At 38.5% G+C, this 17,029-nt stretch overlaps 1 protein-coding gene across 2 annotated transcripts in view; it reads right to left on the bottom strand.

The window, feature by feature from the left end:
* CCDC191 (coiled-coil domain containing 191) overlaps positions 1 to 17,029 on the bottom strand; it is a 101,297-nt gene that overhangs the window by 59,171 nt on the left and 25,097 nt on the right. For both annotated transcript variants that reach the window (XM_073231647.1, XM_073231648.1), the window contains 2 exons: positions 9,247 to 9,437; positions 2,433 to 2,682 (listed from right to left, as the gene is read on the bottom strand). In XM_073231647.1, the coding sequence (XP_073087748.1) occupies positions 2,433 to 2,682; positions 9,247 to 9,437 (441 nt within the window). The remainder of the gene's footprint in view (positions 1 to 2,432; positions 2,683 to 9,246; positions 9,438 to 17,029) is intronic.

Raw genomic sequence — 17,029 nt, 5'->3', positions numbered from 1 at the left:
TCTGGCTTGAGGATTATTATAATTTTTGTTACCTATATCAAAATCTTGTTGTATCTTAATTTTTGTTATTACCTCTAAGTTGTTGTTATCCTCTGTTGCTATTGTGGAATCTGGTTATAGTGCTCCAGCTTTCTCGCACAGGGACCATTGCGGAAGATTGAAAGTGTGTAGATTGTAAGGTGAGAATCCTGGAGGGGTGGAGTGTGGGGAAGCTGGGGTTCCTATGGCCAGGATCTTCACTGAACTTAAGCCACTTGATATAACTGACCTGTTGCTAGGCTACTGCTTCCACACCCATAGGCAATAAGCTATTATTGCACTGTATAGAGAGCTCAGCCCAGTGCTCTGGGCACAGGCAGAGATGCTAGTGCTCAACCTATGCAGGGAGAACAAGCTAGGTAATAAACCCTTTCATCCCAAAGAAACATTCATTCTACAGTCATTTCTTTGGTCACACCGAATCCATAGCGAACTTGCTGGGGGCTGAAACCCATTGGCAAGACACCCCCTTTGCTGAGAGACTAAACCTAAATTAAAATCAAGCTACTTGCTAGCAGAAATAAGGGTAAAAAGCAAAGCTGGGAACCTTCCCATGCCCAGTTTAACCTCACATGTCTGAGTTAAGTACTTAGCATTATATGGATGGGCAGAGGGATCTGGAGCAGAAGGGAGTGGGTAAAGACCTCTCCAAAGAGCTTTTCAAATATCACAAGTGCAATTATGAAGGAAAAAACTGACAGGATTGACTTTATAAGAACTTAACCATAAATAAACCAAAAAGGCAAATGACAAAATGAAAACATTATTTGCAAAGTTTATAATAATAAAGCATCAACAGTCTTAAAAATATAAAGAGCGCCTATGAGAAAAAAAATATAATAATGTAGAAAAATGGACAAGGGCATGAAAAGACAAATCACTAAATATCTATCCATTTTCATATACATATGTATGTATGTAAATGGAAAATAAATGTTTAACCTCACTAGTAATCAAAATAATGCAAATGTTGAAACAATAACATCAAAATATTTTATCTGTCAAATTGGCAAAAATGAAAAATACGTTATCAGGCAGGAATACAGGCATTTCTTTGGTATGACGTTTCTGGAAGGGCAACCTGGTAACAGTCTTTAAATGTGCATTTTATTTTTAGTTATTTATCCTAAGTAAAGCCTTGTGGATGTGTGCAAAGATAGAGCTACAAGGATATTCGCTGAAGCATTGTTTACAATAGTGGCAAATTGGAAACAAATGTCCAGCAATCCAGAAGGAGGTAAACAGATTCTAGCTGATGGTTCATGATACGTGCAGCCGTTATAAAATGATGACATGGAATGGGAGTCCTAAACTCCTGTGTATTCCTGGAATACCAGCAGAGTGCCCCCCAAGGATCCCAGTAGTATAATATATCCTGAACGGCCAGAAGGTAGGAGCATCTTACCAGGGAGTTTTGTTTTATCATTATGGCCAGTGCCTGAACCTCCAGTAGCACTATATATAGACCCCTCAGTAAACCCCACAGGGAGGGGAGTAAAGGTATGGTATACTAGACCTGAACAGCACCCCCTTCCTGCTGCAGTCCTATTACAGGACTATTACATTAGGTTCACCTGTTGAACTTCAAAAAAATACAGGTATCCCACACCCAAACATTCTAATTGAGTAGGTTTGATTCTGTGGTATACTCTCAGTTGAGAATTACCGTTTCAGAAGTAGATTTAGTGACACAGAAAATCTTATGTTATATTGTGAAAATGCAAAAAAAAAATTTAGAAAAGCAGAATTATATTATTAAGAAGCAAACAGAGTCTTCCTTTTCCTATATTATGGCAGTCTAAATATCTCAATGACTTGATTAAAGAAAATTAAAAGCTAAATATTAAAGAGAAAAATTTGCATATGCCTAATAGAGAAAAAACTATACAGCTATACCTCAACATCTTATGTTGGTTCTCTCCAGATGATGGAATTACAGCATATTTTTCTTTTTCCTGTCATTTTTCCTACCAAATTACTATAATTAACACATGATTTTTCTTATTAGAAAAACTTTAAAATTCCCCTCGTATACATTTCACACTCATTTAGAAGGGAAATGTATGATAATCAAGTAAGAGTTCAAGAGTTGTAAACAATGTCTTATAAATTAGTTTCTAAAGGAGTCTTTCACTTAGTTGTTTTAAATTATCTCCCTATATCATGTCCCTACCAAGTTTCAACTACTATACCAAAGTTTATATGTGATTATAAAAAGAAGATTCATTTGAAGAAAATAAAGAGAGACTGAAAGACAGCCTTTGTGCACTGTAGCAACTTTCATCTTTTAGACAATGTAGGCAAGGCAAATAGACAATGGTTAACATATCCCCAGGCTGTACAAGGGCAAAGCTCAGTGCAAGTAGGAAGCGCTAGCAAAGGAAAAACATTACCTCTCCATTTCTTATAGAGGGATCCACTGTGGCTGCTGCCTCCTCAATGAGACCAATGCCTGATGGCTCTCTTGTACCGAGTTTCCCTAGTGATGCTGCCTTCAGCAGCTCGTTCATTTTCTTTCTAGTTTCCTCCTTTGCTAAAGCCAGCTCTCTCTTCAGGATCTCTGCACCATGCCAGTGCTGCCATTCTGTAAAGCAGTGTCGGAGAACTTGTTTCCGGTTATACTCCATGGCCACTTGTTGCTTCCTAAGTAACGAAGTACTTCCATTAAAAAAAGAAGCCATTTACAGCTTGTTAGTTGATAATGTAAATGAAACACAAGTCCAAAGGAGTCCCAGAAATGCTCCATCTTATCTCCAGCTTATTTTAAGCTAAGTGGAATGGCTGTATAAACTCCCTGGTGCCAAGAGTCTGCTCATAGAAGGCCTTGGCACCTCAAGACAGCGCTTCAGAAGAAAGAGTGACTGCTCTGTTCTATCAAGTCACAAAGACATATATATTTTTAATGACTGCAAAATTGTTTCGCAGAGTTTTTAGAGGGAAAAAAGTGAAAGAATAGGCATATAAATAATACTTTGTAAAAGATGAATGATGGAAATTTCAGCTATGCTTGGAAATCTAATAAAGAAGACAGTTTTGGAAGAAAGGAACAAAATTTAACAAGTGAATTGTCAATAATTAAGTATAAGACTTAAAAAAGTCTACATGAAACTGTGACAATGGATCTTGTGAAAGCACTTTATCAGGGAAATGATCTCTAAAAAGAACTAATTTACCAAACCCTTAAACTGAATGAATGAAGGAGCACTTTGTGCAGATACTTGCTAAACACTAGGAACACGTGCAAGGCAAGGACAAGGCCCTTGCTCTCAGAGAACTCTTCATAATCCAGTAGGGGTCTGGCTCATTCTTTTCCTAAGGAAGAGCTCCCTTCAATTTTTGCGAACTTTACTACGTTAGGGACATGACTGTGTGGACTTGGGAGATACTGGCTATCTTCACTTCTCAAAGGGAATCTCTATTAGGAGACACTTTTGTGACAGCCAGTTGAGAATTCAAGCATAGAGGTCTCTGAGCTCTGTAAGTGGATTATTATCATCCCTGAAGATGTGACCTGCAGAGTTTGGAATTTATTATGTCATATTCAGGGGTCAGTTGTGAGGTTTAAAATCTAATACTGTTTAGACACTTGATTCTACCTTGTAAAGGTGACTTGCATGTTCTCTATAACGCTTTTTGCATTGTTTCTTTTAAACACACTTAATGCTTAACTCTACTCATGATTTTTTGGTGTCATATGAAAATAATCAAAGTTTTTAAGTCAGTGAGTCAGGAGAACATTTCTACAGTTCTTAAATGCTTACATGACTTTTAAACCTTTTTTTGACTGCCACCTACCATAAGAAAAACATGTTAATACTGTGATTCAATATACCAATGTGTGTGTAGGAGAACAAAAGTGTATACAACTGAAACAAAAGTTTCTCTAAACACTTACCCTTACTACCAGAGATGCACTTTAAGATGTTCTAAGCTAATCTATTTGTTTAAAAAAATACAGCCATCTTGAGCCTGATTTAAGGACTCATAATGGGTTAAAACTCTTAGTTTGAAAAAGACTACTTTAGGATCACAAAATTTAACCTATGTCAAAGGAGTTGGATGAAACAACCAATTAGAGCAGAGCCAACTGAAATAGTGAATTTCAGGATAAACACTAATATTCAGTCTGCCAACAGCGTATTTCATTTTAGTTGCTTCTTTCTAGTACATATACTCAATAAATATTTGGCGACTAACTGATTGACAGTTATGGTAATAAAAGTACAACATAGATAGTGATAAACATTTATAGTATTTTACTTTGAAGGAAATAAAGTATGTGAGGTTGAATAACTGAAATACAAACTTTAAAAGAAATAAAGACATAAATCAGGTAGCAACACAGGTAAGAACAAAGCTCAAAATATATCAGTAGTGAAACAGAAAGCCTATAGCACTTAAGTAAGTGAAAGTCATAAATTTCCACAGGAGGTGTAGATTGTTTTGATTAATGTGACATTCCATTCACATCAATCTGCTCAGAAAGGGGGATTGTGAAATTTACCTGATGTGTTAGTCTCGTGTTTTTACAGCATAAATAGCCAAAAGCAGCATGGCCTTTTGACTGTTAGAGAAGAGATTATTTGGACACTATGAAAAGGCAAAGAGAAAAATATTTCTATAAGTATAACAGAGAGACTAAACAGTAAGAAAATGGGTAAAAAAAAAATGTTCACTATAGTGCTTAGAGCCCACTCTATAATGGTCACATAGGGGATCTGAAAATCTATTTAAGATATCGATGTTTGTGGGTTGAAGTGGAAGGATGGACATGCAGAAGCTAGGGATCCCGAGACAGGACTGGCTCTACACCTGTTTTCCTCAAGTTCACTTCAGTAGAGGGACAATATTCCAGAGAAGCCAACTCCTATACCTTATGACACTAAAAATGTAAGTATTTCTGGAAGTGAAAAATGACTCAAATTTCTTCAAAACTCAATCAGATCCAATTTACTTGGGTATGCTAACCTAAAGGAATGGTTTCAGACACAGTCTCTAGATAATGAAAAAATGAAAGACAGAGTTCCCTTGTGGAAGACATCCTGTCCCCATATGCTTCCAAGCTCAAATCAGGGAATTTCTGGCAAGAGTATATAAAATGATCATCATAATTATATAACTGCATGCAGAGAAAGGCTGTTTCTAAAGACCTAATATGATGGAAAAACTCAGTTTTCTTTCATATAAGAAAGTTTCAGGTCACCAAATATGTGGAGGTTTCTCCCAACATCTGACACTTCTGGCCACCAAATGTGTGGAGATTTCTCCCCACACCAAAATCAATTCTCCACACCAGCAAGGTGTCCAAGAACTCAGCTCAATTTTGACACTATCTACCCAGAGAGAGCATCAGATCCTACAGGTTCAGGGCTCCGTCCCACAGGGCTACCATTCACCCCAACTTCAGATGACAGTTGCAAGCCCAGCTCTCACTGGTGCTTCTAGGACTAAATGGCTATAGAGCAGAGATTCCAATAACCCCTTCCTTGGTTTCAACTGATTTTCTCAAGTGGCTCACAAAACTCAGGGAAATACTTAATATATAGCAGTTTATTAAAGGATATGATAAAAGATACAGATGAACAGCTGGATGAAGAGTACATAGGTCCTACAAGGTCCTAAGCACAGTAGCTTCTGTCCCCACAGAGTTGGGAGTGCATGACCCTCACAGTCGGGATGTGTTTGCCCATGAAGCTCCCCAAACCCTGTGCTTTGGGGATTTTATAAAGACTTCATCATGTAGGCATGACTGCTCATAATGCCACTTTCAGCCCTACTCTCTTCCCAAGAGAATGGAGGGTGGGACTGAAAATGCCAAGCTGCTTCTTATGGCTGGTCTTTCTAGTGACTGCCCTCATCCAGGAGGCCACCCTCATTAGAACAAAAGACGTTCTTCTCACCCTGGAAGTTACAAGGATTTGGGAGCTCTGTCATTTATTTATCATCCAGCTGCAGATGACGTGCAGTTTCTGGCCTCTCACCTGTATACCAAGGTGAGCAAGGATGCATGGGCAATCGATTGCACATGATTAACAGAGGTGCTCCATAAACGACTGCCCCAAAGAATGCTGAAATGAGGAGGGCTGACAATGGGGTATCTGACAGCCTATTTTCAATTCAGCCTCCCCACCCTCACCCCTGCCTTGGCTCAGTAGGTTCACCCCAGCCTGTTCTGGTTTATCCATCCCAGGAAACTTACTATACTTTAACAGGCATTGTCTGGAAACAGACAATACACGCTGCCTATATGCTGGTTTATAGGTTTTTCCCCAAACTGAAAAATGCCTTCCTATACTTAGCCACATTCTGTCTGTCTCAGAAGATGGGGCTCATGAATTGTTATTTTTAAAAAGCTCCTCAGGGGTGTATACTGCACATCAGCCAAGTCTATGTCACTCCCAAGTATTTATCTTACGGTGCCTTCTGTTGCAATTATTTTTAGCATTTAGGTAAATTTTTAATTTCACTTAGATTGCAAACTCTTAGAAGGCAAGCGTGTTTAACACTTTTTTTCAGTCCCCCCTCCTGGTACTTAGGAAAGAGTCTTAGTACCCAGTTAAGCATGGTAAAGCCGGTTAAATGAAGCATACCTTCTATCAAATAACTGAATGAATAAGTAAACAAACGCATGCCATGGTTTAAGGGCAGTCACCGGCCTGCCACACTAACCTCCATCCCATTTGCCAGATAGGATCTGTTTCTAGACAATATCTGATAAAGTATAGTAAGTTTCCTGGGATGGATAACATCAATTGAGGATTACAGAAAAAAATGTATGAGGGGCTTGAGGGACGAAGGGAAGAGAGAAAAGCATGTTCCCGGAAAGGCCCAGAGCCCTGGTGCAAGAATGAAGGTGATTTGATTAATGAAGGACAGAGGTACTCCCAGGGAAGAACTGAGAAATCAGGGAAGCCAGGTGCAGAAAGGCCTGGTGGAAACAAACCCTGCTTCTTCCTGATTTTGTCTAGGGCTGGCCACACAGGGAGGAAGGGACAGAGGAGCAATGGAAAACCTAGGACTGGGGCCAACTTTCAAAAGTGAACAAGCTAAGGAAATTAAAGTTCCAGTTCAAATTACAATACCACCACGTCAAAGGGTCTAACTTATTGTGTGCACCAGAATTTTTAATCCTCAAGGTTTGGGAATGTTTGTTAGTGTTAAATTGTATTACAACACTGTATTTAAATTTTGTAACACCATAACTATAACTATTATTAGACAAAAAAGATAAAATAGAAGAAAGAGAGAGGGAGAGAAGGAAGGGAGGGAGGGAGGGAGGGAGGGCAGTGTGGTATAAGAAAAGGTATCTAAAAATAAAAATTAACAGGCTCTAGTCCTGGACTAGTTACTCTTAACTCTGTGACCTTGATAGTCATTCACACTTTCTGGGCCTTACTTTTATCATCTGTAAGGTGAGGAGCCAGGAGAGATGATCCTTCCTGCTCTACAATTTTTTGCTCTAAAGTTTTATAGTAAAAAAATTATTATAAGTTAAATATTTCCTAACACTGGCAGTTCAAAAAAAATGTAGCACCCATTCTGAACATTTAAAAATAGACACCTGAAAATAATTCAGATATGAGACAAAAAGTTCTGAGATCTTTAAAAAAAAATTGGCACATCATGCTATTATGAAATCCCCATTTAGTAATTTTATATTTAAACAGTTTAATTGGAACAAAATCTCAAGTTCTTCAGAATTTTCTTCTACAAGTTTCTTTGGGCATGTAAATTTCATAGGCCACTTTTAACTTAACACCTCAGATTCCACTCCCTTTACGCCTTCACTCATGTTGCCTTCCCTTTGCAACACCTCCAGTTTCCCTTCTTTATCCAATACCCTGCTAACTATCCCTTTCTCAGTAAGCTATCACCCCAATTCTTTCTCAGTTGCTAGGTCCTGAGAATTCAGAAACAAATTACAGGTGAGTTTTCTATGTTGACCTTTTTTTTTCACTGAAGATTTCCCCCAGCATACTGTAAGAAAGGGAAATTGATTGGGTCATTCTCCTGCTTAAAAACCTTAAAAAATTCACCTTTATTTACCAAAGAACACCTAAACTCATTGTCTTGGCATTTGAGGCCTTTCACAAGTTGGTGTACTGATAACCATATGCTTGAGGACCTCCCACCGATCTGGATGGCTACACTTCATTCCATTACCTGATCTCCACACCTCCACCTAGGAACACCCTACTTATGGTGCAGGGCCAGCTCAAGACCCATCTTCTTGATAAAGCTTTTTTTTTCTGTAGGAGCTCCTCAATCCCTGCAATACTTCTGCTAAGGTCTCAGCAGCAGAAGGGGATGCATTATGTGGTTTATAATGCTCACCAACACCTGTACTGTTTCTAGATCATGTCTTTCCCACAGAACTATGAGTCAGGCTTCTATTTATCATCTTCAGGGCCTGATGCTCTCAGAGAGTTGCACAACTCCAGGAGCCACCATTCCTTGCTACATAACAATGCTTTCACATACAATTCATTCAATTTTTCACCCTGAATGAGTAACAGTTGCTGGTAGAGTAGTGATTGCATATAAGAACATAATCTCCCTCCCCCAAACAAATGGTTCCTTCTACATCTTAGATTTTGGTTTAAAAATGCAAAGTTGAACTTGGAAAAGAAGAAAATGTATTTAATTTTTAAGATGATGGAACAAAGGTTTTATTTAAAGAAATTTGTCATTCATAAATGTAAGAGGGAGCTGATATAAAGGTGTCAAAAACCTAAATAAGGTGTGGAACAAAAGATGGGGAAGTAGAAGGAATCACTCTTGGCAGGTCTGCCCTCCCAAAAGAACATTCCCTGTGTCCTTAATTAACATTCCATGTGCAGACATTGATTTCTATAAATGAAAATTACTGGCATAAAAACCAAGCTCTAACTTCTGAACTGCAAGGAGGCCCAAGGTGCAATGCTACTACATTACAGGACAAGGGAAAAGCATAATACTTGTCCTTTTTGAAAAGGGAAAGCATGTACACTAGTATATTTTAATCAAATAATTTTTTTTGCTTATAATTTATACTTAGATTTTTCTAGTTTGGGATATAACATAGAAAAACAGTGATTACCACATTTCATAAGCAGATGACACGATTCCAGTGAACATCACTTTTAGGTTTTATTTCTGCATTCTTCAGGAGGAAAGATGTTCTAGATGAACATACTAAAAGGTTTTTCATGGCACAAATAATAGTACCTGTTTTCTTCCCGAAGCTCATCTTCCATGGCTTGAGTCTCCCGCACCAACTTCTGGGATCTGGTGTAGTCTCTCCAAGCGCGCAGGACCTTCAGTTGAAACTTCCAGTCACACAGGGTCCCAGCTTTCCCCAGCTTAATCCTACGATCAAGAATCAGCTTGTGCCAGGCAGAGAAATACCGTTTTTGACACTGCAAAGGAAACATTTAGAAAACCACCACTGGTCAGCACTTCTGTTGCTAATGTATAACATTGAGAGCCTTCTCCTCAGACTTCCCCCTCAGACTTTTTCAAACAATTCTAGGAACTGTTGTCTTGACCACAGGGAAACAAAGCACAGCTTACACTAACAATGACAAGAAATATTGAAGTAATGCAACTGATGCACTCTCAGCCTCATGACTTAACTAAAACACTTAATTCTCATGGGAAGGCACCAATCCCAAGGGGACCTGGAGTAACAGTTACATCTAAGACCTGAGGCGAGGGGATTGAGAGGTTTGAAGACACGCTTCCAACAGACTGTCCCCGGCCAGGCTGTCTCGGATTTTTAAAGACCAATGATTTAATTCATTCCTGTTAGTGACACTGCTGATGTTCTGCACCAACAAACATGGCGATCCCATGAGGATGGAACAGGGTCTGTGGTCTCTGGGAACAAGGCAGCTAAGCTGTCTTCAGTTGGGCAACATTGACTGCATCAGGGCTGTGGTGAGCAGGCCCAGGGGCACTAGATGCTCAGGATGTGGTCTTCCACTGTGGAAGCCCCCCCTTATCCATGATCCAAGACCCCCAGGGGATGCCTGGAACTAAATAATACCAAACCCCACATACACTATGTATTCTCTCTTATACATACATAACTAGGAGAAAGTTTAGTTTATAAATTAATTAAGGTATTAACAACAATGACTAATAATAAAATAGAATATAACAATATACTGTAATAAAAGTTACATGAAGTGGTCTCTTTTGCTAAATAACTAATTGTACTATATTCATCCTTCTTGTGATGATGTGAAATGATAAAAGGTTTATATGAGAAGTGAGGTGAATGACACAGGCATTGTGACAGTGTTATGCTCCTAATGACCTAGAATCAGCTGCTCCCAGACTGCAGATAACTGAAACCGTGGAAAGTGAAGCCGCGGGTAAGGGGTGACCACTGTATATATATCTGACAACACATTGGACAAGGTCTACTGACCCTAAGGATGTCCCCACAGAAGTACTTTACTCATAATCCTTATCCATGAAAATCTGAGACCTAGTCCTTGCTATATCCTTCCTCACAACAAACTTTGTGTTCCCACTAAATCACATAACATTCAGCTCTTGGCCTTACATCAGCTGTACTGTTTCACACCTTCCTAACTGTGTTCACACTAATTATTCCATCCTTCTTTCCTGCCCTCTCTGTGCCTGACTACTTCATAAGTCATCTCTCTCAGGAAGCCCTCCTATTACCAACCGCTTTTCCCAAATCTAAGTGCCTTTCCACTCTGACCACAGAGTGACCTCTGCTTTCTTCAGTCAAAACACTCACCACACTGTATTAAAATCACCTGTTTATGGTTTCCACTAGATTGCAAACCTCCAGAAGGAAGGGACTCGGTCCCATGAACAGAAATGGCAAATCTGAGAGTGGAACCAAGTGTGTGGGTAACACTAAAACAGAAAGTAACCTCACAGGTAGTGACTCTGTGGGAGGTACAGGAATGCCTGATGACCAGCTTCAAGGACTGGGGTAGGCTTACCAGGGACAGCAGTATTTCCTGTTTCTATGAAAACACTTAATCTTTATCTAGTTCAGCATTTAGTAAGTAGCCACCACTGTGTGTGAATTTGAGGACTATGAATGAAATTATTTAAGATATAATCTCTACTTCTGCGAGGTTTTAGGGTGAGAGGATATATAAATTAAAAAACCAATATCATAAGGAACATATGTTAGAATTCTTAATAATAGTCCATTTGGCTAGAAATGATTTCTACATAAGAATACAGGTAAATTCCCATTTAGAAAAACCCCAAAATCTTCTTTATTATCACTTCTCACCAGGAGAAACCATGGCAAAATTTAAAATATGCTCATAACCTCTCCATTATGTCTAATGAGGGCATATTTCTAGACCTTCAACTTAAATCCCCTAGAAAGAAGGAAGGGAAGGAGGTAGAGAGGGAAGGAAATAGGGAGAAAAAGACAGAGGAAGGGAAATTTGCTGAATATAGGATATGCATTTGGTCATAACAAGGAAAAGACACAGCTAGCTGCCAGGTTAAGGGGGCATTGTCTTTGCACTATTATTTGCCTAACTAGCCCACAAAATACAGCATGAAAAAAATATAGCATTAACTTATGTGCCATAATCAAGCGAAAACATGTTGTGTCTCTTTATCAGATTCATTTAAGAGATTCCTCTTGAATGACTTGATGAAATAGTCTATATCTGTAATTTTAACTCTTAAACTATTTCTTATGATGTAGTACAAACATAATTCATCTTGGCAACAACACTATTAATAGTGTCTTGGATTTCTACATTCCTTCTCTGTAAAGTTCAAAGTACCTTACATGTACAGTTGACCTTGAACAACATGGGTTTGAACTGCATGGGTCCCCTTAAACAAAGATTTTTTGCAAATACCATCCTGGAAAACTTTCTGGAGATCTGCAGCAATTCGAAAGAACATTTTCTTTTCTCTAGATTACTTTACTGAAAGAATACAGTATAATGCATACAACATACAAAATTTGTGTTAATCAACTGTTTATGTTATTGGCGACTTCCAGTCAGTAATAGGTTATTGGTACTTAAGCTTTTGGATAGTCAAAAGTTCTATGCAGATTTTCAACAGTACGGAAATTGGCACATTATTCAAGGGGTAACTGTCCTATTTTATTAATTTATAGACTATCATTACAAAACAGAAAGTTGCAGATACCATCATGATGTACCTTACCAAGCTAAACTTGAGGCAGAGAAGGGTTAATGACTAAATTCACAAAGTGGTACACTGAAGGCTAAAACAGAACATTCTGGCATCCTAATGACCCAACCCATTAGGCAAAAATTCTCCCCTGGAAAGGAAGGGCTCTTTGCTGTTTTTACACTGGAAGAGAAAGAACTCCATACATAACTTACTGCCACAGAAAAGCAGAGCTAGAACGTATCTGAATTAAGAGGGGAATCTAGTTTATAAATGCTAGTCAATATATTTCTCTAAAATGTTTAGACTTTGAGAGCAAAATGATCAGTTTTACAGGTCTGCAATTCAGTTTTACTTCACAAAAGTTAATGACTTCCAGCAAAGTGACAGACTCATACAACTGCTTTCTTGAAATCAACTCGCTATGGACTTTTTTCCTGCCAACTCAAAGTGCAATCCCATTAAAACAAACAAAAAAACAAAATATGAATCAAGAATAGTCACTTAGTTATTTCTGATTCACAGCAAATATTATTCAAGCAAACAGGAGTCCCATAAAGGTGCTTGGAGGAAAATATTTGGGATAGGAAAATACTCTCATTCCTGACTTCTCTGAGAGAAGCTGCTACACGCTGCTTCAATTTAGGAGGGAAAAGAAGTGGAGAACTTCCATAGGCATGATTTTTTATTCTATTATACCCCTGTCCCAGCCACCGAGTCCCTGCTGCCCCCAAGCCTGCATCTCTTCAGTTCTACACTCTGGGACTACAACAGTGCTCTCTTTGCTTTTTGAAATAAGAAGTACCACTTAAAACTACAACTGTGTTGCAAGGGGAATACATTCTATTTAAGCCACAAGAGCTTAATGTTTTAACTAGCCAGACAACTCATCTGACCTTCTGCCATTTCTTACCTAGTTCATTTATTTCTGCACCATGTTTTTATTTCTGATAGATTGTCAACTACAGTCGTGCATTCTTTTACTAACTTCTACATCTCTTTATCATAGTTGTGATAATTAGGGCTTGGTAATTAGGGTAAATAAAATACTGAAAATCACTATGGGAAGAACTGTTCCTAAGTATATATCTACAATAATTTTTGAAATAAAATACTACAAAGTGGAATTTAGAAAATTTTTAAGTGAAATGATTTTTTCCTTTGAAAATCTTCCACAAGACATCATTTGGTTGTTAAGGATTCCACTCAAGAGAAGAAATGACAGCTCACCCTGCTAAATTTATTACCTGCACTGGAGCTGCCCTCCTTCTGTTGGCAAGAAAAGCTTTTCCCTGAAGTGTAATCACACTGCTGTCACTGGGAATGACTGACGTTAGGTGGAACAGCAATTTGCTATCTAATCTTCATTGTAATTCTAACCCTGTCACTAGAGATGCTTGTTCTGATTAATGAAGTAGATAACTCATCAAAATGCCTCAGCTATTTTCCTTTTGTCAGAAAGCTCAGTGATAATTGCATCAAAATTCTCAGTCATGGAAAAAATAAACAATGAATTGTAAGGAGGACAAAAATGTCAACAAGTTTACAATTTATTTCTGCTGAATAGAACTAACTGGGTTGCAACTAGTGGTCAAGTAGAGTTGGCCAAGATGTGAATGTTTGCACCAACTACCCTCCTGACATGATCCCAGGACTTCTTGCTGCTCCCAGACCAAAAGACCTGTGAATAGACACCCTATTGCCAGATAAGGAAGCATTTGCCTTCTTCCTTTTGGGGACCACTACAATCAGGCAAAAGGCCCCACAACCCTATGAAGTGCCTGGGGTTTTGGGAGCAGAGGAACTTTTTTTATGGCCAAATGAATGCCCGTGGGAAGGAGAACCAAGTTCCTGTGACCCGTCCTACTCCTGATTTCGATTCCTCTGTCCCAACGAAAAGAGACAAAATAATTGTGTCCCCTACCCCAAAGTATACATACTCCTATAATGAATTACATTAGGGAAAATGCATTCAGTCCCCAGCACACAGTGCTAAGACCTGCACTTGCTATTGGGTTCCACAGAAAAGCCCAAAGGCCTAAATTCTGACAAACACTGCTGTGAGAAACGCTACTATTGGCTACAGACAAAAAGCTACTCTTGTTAGATCCTGGAAGATGGGGTGCTCACTTCTATAAATTTTTTCTCCTTCCTGTTTTAAACTTAAAACAAAACCCCTTATTACAGGAATTTAACAAACATACCCAAAAGTAGAACAGAAGAATAGACCCCTTAGTTGGCTTCAAAAATTATCAACAGTTTACTAATCTTGTTTCATTTCTCTTCCACCCACTTTTGTTTTCTGGAATATTTAAAAATAAATCAGATAGTATGTTATTTTGCCTATAAATGTGTCAATATGTATTGCTAACATAAGAACATTTTGTAAATTCTTCATTCTGCTAAGTTTCAATCAATAATATTGCTGTAATTATCTAATTCTGCTTCACTCCAGAAGTAGTGTAATTTCAGAATTATACTATGGTATCTTCTAAAGAATAATGACCACAATACAGCCTATAACCTGACTTTTCACTAGGATAGGGCTCCATTCTCAACATAGCTTGGACCAGTTTTCATGACCCCATGTCTTTAGGGAAGGCAGACCTTCCTCTATTACCTCCTCTTTCCTTTCCTTTCTTCTCCTAGACCTTCTGTCCCCTCTCTCCCAATCCCCACAGCCTGAACATTCTCCGCCACCCCCAGCCACACACACAAACCACACCAAAGTATGACTTACTTCAGAACACACTGGACAAACGCTGGGCTCACCTCTCAGGCAGCCTGTAAATAAGACAGTAATGTGACATCATTTGGTCCTCACCCATGTGGTTCTCTAGAGCCTCAGAAATATGCACCTGCAATGCCTAGTGTTTAGGGAGAAGATACTCTACTGTGTAAAAATTTGTAAACTTGGCTCCATTTATGCCAAAAGCTCTTCTTTTCTTAATTTTTTAAAAGTAGAATTTAATTATACTTTTTTCAAAAGACAAAAAAAAAATCACACATACATGAATTGGAACCTCTTGGATCAGAAAAGGCTCCACGGCATTCTGAAAAGCACAATGCCAGTGCAATATTTTGGTAAGTTGGCACTCACTGCCCCTTCTATGAGAATGGGTTACTTGTAGGGTGAGAGTAAGGAAAAATATAACAAAATAAGCAACTTCCTTACCAGTACCAATAAAACTTCAATTGAAAATTTTCCAATGTGAGCTGTACATAGTAATATATAGTAATGTTTCAAACTCCTCCTAATTTTAGGTATACCGCACGTTACCCTTGGCAATAAGCTTAGAGAGTTTCATGAATCCCAGTATTCTTTGTGTGTGTCCGACATTTCTTTCTCTGCAGCTTTGTTTACAAAGGGGCTTTTCCTTCATTTCTTTTCCCAAACATAAGACAACATTGCTGAGAGGATGGTTGCTATGTTTAAGCTCAAAAATGGTTTTACTATTTAGTGGTGTGTGGGCAATCTTGACAAAACTAAGATCTTTGGGGAGGACTCATACTATGTAAATAGGGTACTTAACTGCAGTTTTTATCATCTTGCCAGAAAAAAAAATCCAGACTTCTTTTCCATATATGTCCATGTTCCCTTTGTTTAAGTTTGGAGTAGCCTTTTGGAAGGTGCTATGCTACAAACACAGCACTGACAATGACTCCTGTGGGCCATTATTACCTTTCTAACAGAACAGCCCAACCAAGTAAGCAAATCAAAACCTTCCTCCACAGATTAAGATTTAGGTTAGTTTCAACCTATCTCTCATTGTTCTCTTAGACTTTCACAAGGAGGAAGAATCACAGACTTTCTTAATAAGGAAACATAAAATGGATTTAAGAATAGCGAGAATTAAGATTATCAGTTTCCAAATATAAGAACTTCACAGTTAATCCCTTATTGTTTCTGCTAATTAACAATGACATGTGGGTTACTGAATCTCCCCAAGAGATTTTACTGCAAGACCAAAGAAAAAATAGGATAGGCTGGAAGTAGAAAGTTCTATACAAAAACAGATGTTTTTGATAAAACAAAGAGATCTGGCAGTAAAATATGTGGGAAAGATATATGCATAGTACTGAACCTGAACTTGTAGCTCAATAAGAGAGCTTGCTCTGTTTCTCCCAGGAAGTCTCCTATTAAACAATGTGGCCTAAATGTGATGTTAAGAAACTGGGGGAAAAAAACAATCTAGGGTCAAAGCACAAATAATTATAGAAAGTAAAGGATCCTCAAGCAGAATAGCTCCTAGTGACAGATTCTTTAAAGTCTTCCTGCAAAAACTATACAGCTTGCTGTTGGGTTTGTGCCAGTGACCCATTTTGAGGGTGCTGTCAAGAGCTTCCTTTTATGTAGCCGCTCTTTACAAGCCAGCGAGCCATTTCCTCCTTTCGCCCTATGTTCATGTTTAGGCTGCTGAGCATCCAAGTTTTATTACTCAAGGACAGCTGCAGGGTCCTTCAGAAGGACGCTAGGAGTGAGGATGGAGACCAGAATAAGGGGCCCAGAGGGCCTGCTAACTGGTGGCATTTAAGAGGACTACCAGCTTAGTCTATAGTAAAGACTGAGTAGTCTGGGAGGTGAATTTTCCCCATGTTGCAGTTACACCCACATACACTGGGGAAATATAAATTAGAGGTTCACTAGCAATATCACAAATGAATAACACGATCACACTGAAGGGGAAGGATAGAACTAACCTGGAAGTAACAATATTTTGGCTGAATAAGGCTGAACATGGAAACAACTATACAAATACTGTACTCTCAGTGGAAAATTTGTTTACATGGCAGCACAGGTTAGCAATTCTTAAACTACTTTTACAGTGTAGCAGGATTAAAAATAAGTAAA

The sequence above is a fragment of the Manis javanica genome, chromosome 3 (assembly GCF_040802235.1).
Source record: "Manis javanica isolate MJ-LG chromosome 3, MJ_LKY, whole genome shotgun sequence".
Classification (NCBI taxonomy): Eukaryota; Metazoa; Chordata; class Mammalia; order Pholidota; family Manidae; genus Manis; species Manis javanica.
This window is presented reverse-complemented; position numbering and strand designations above follow the sequence as displayed.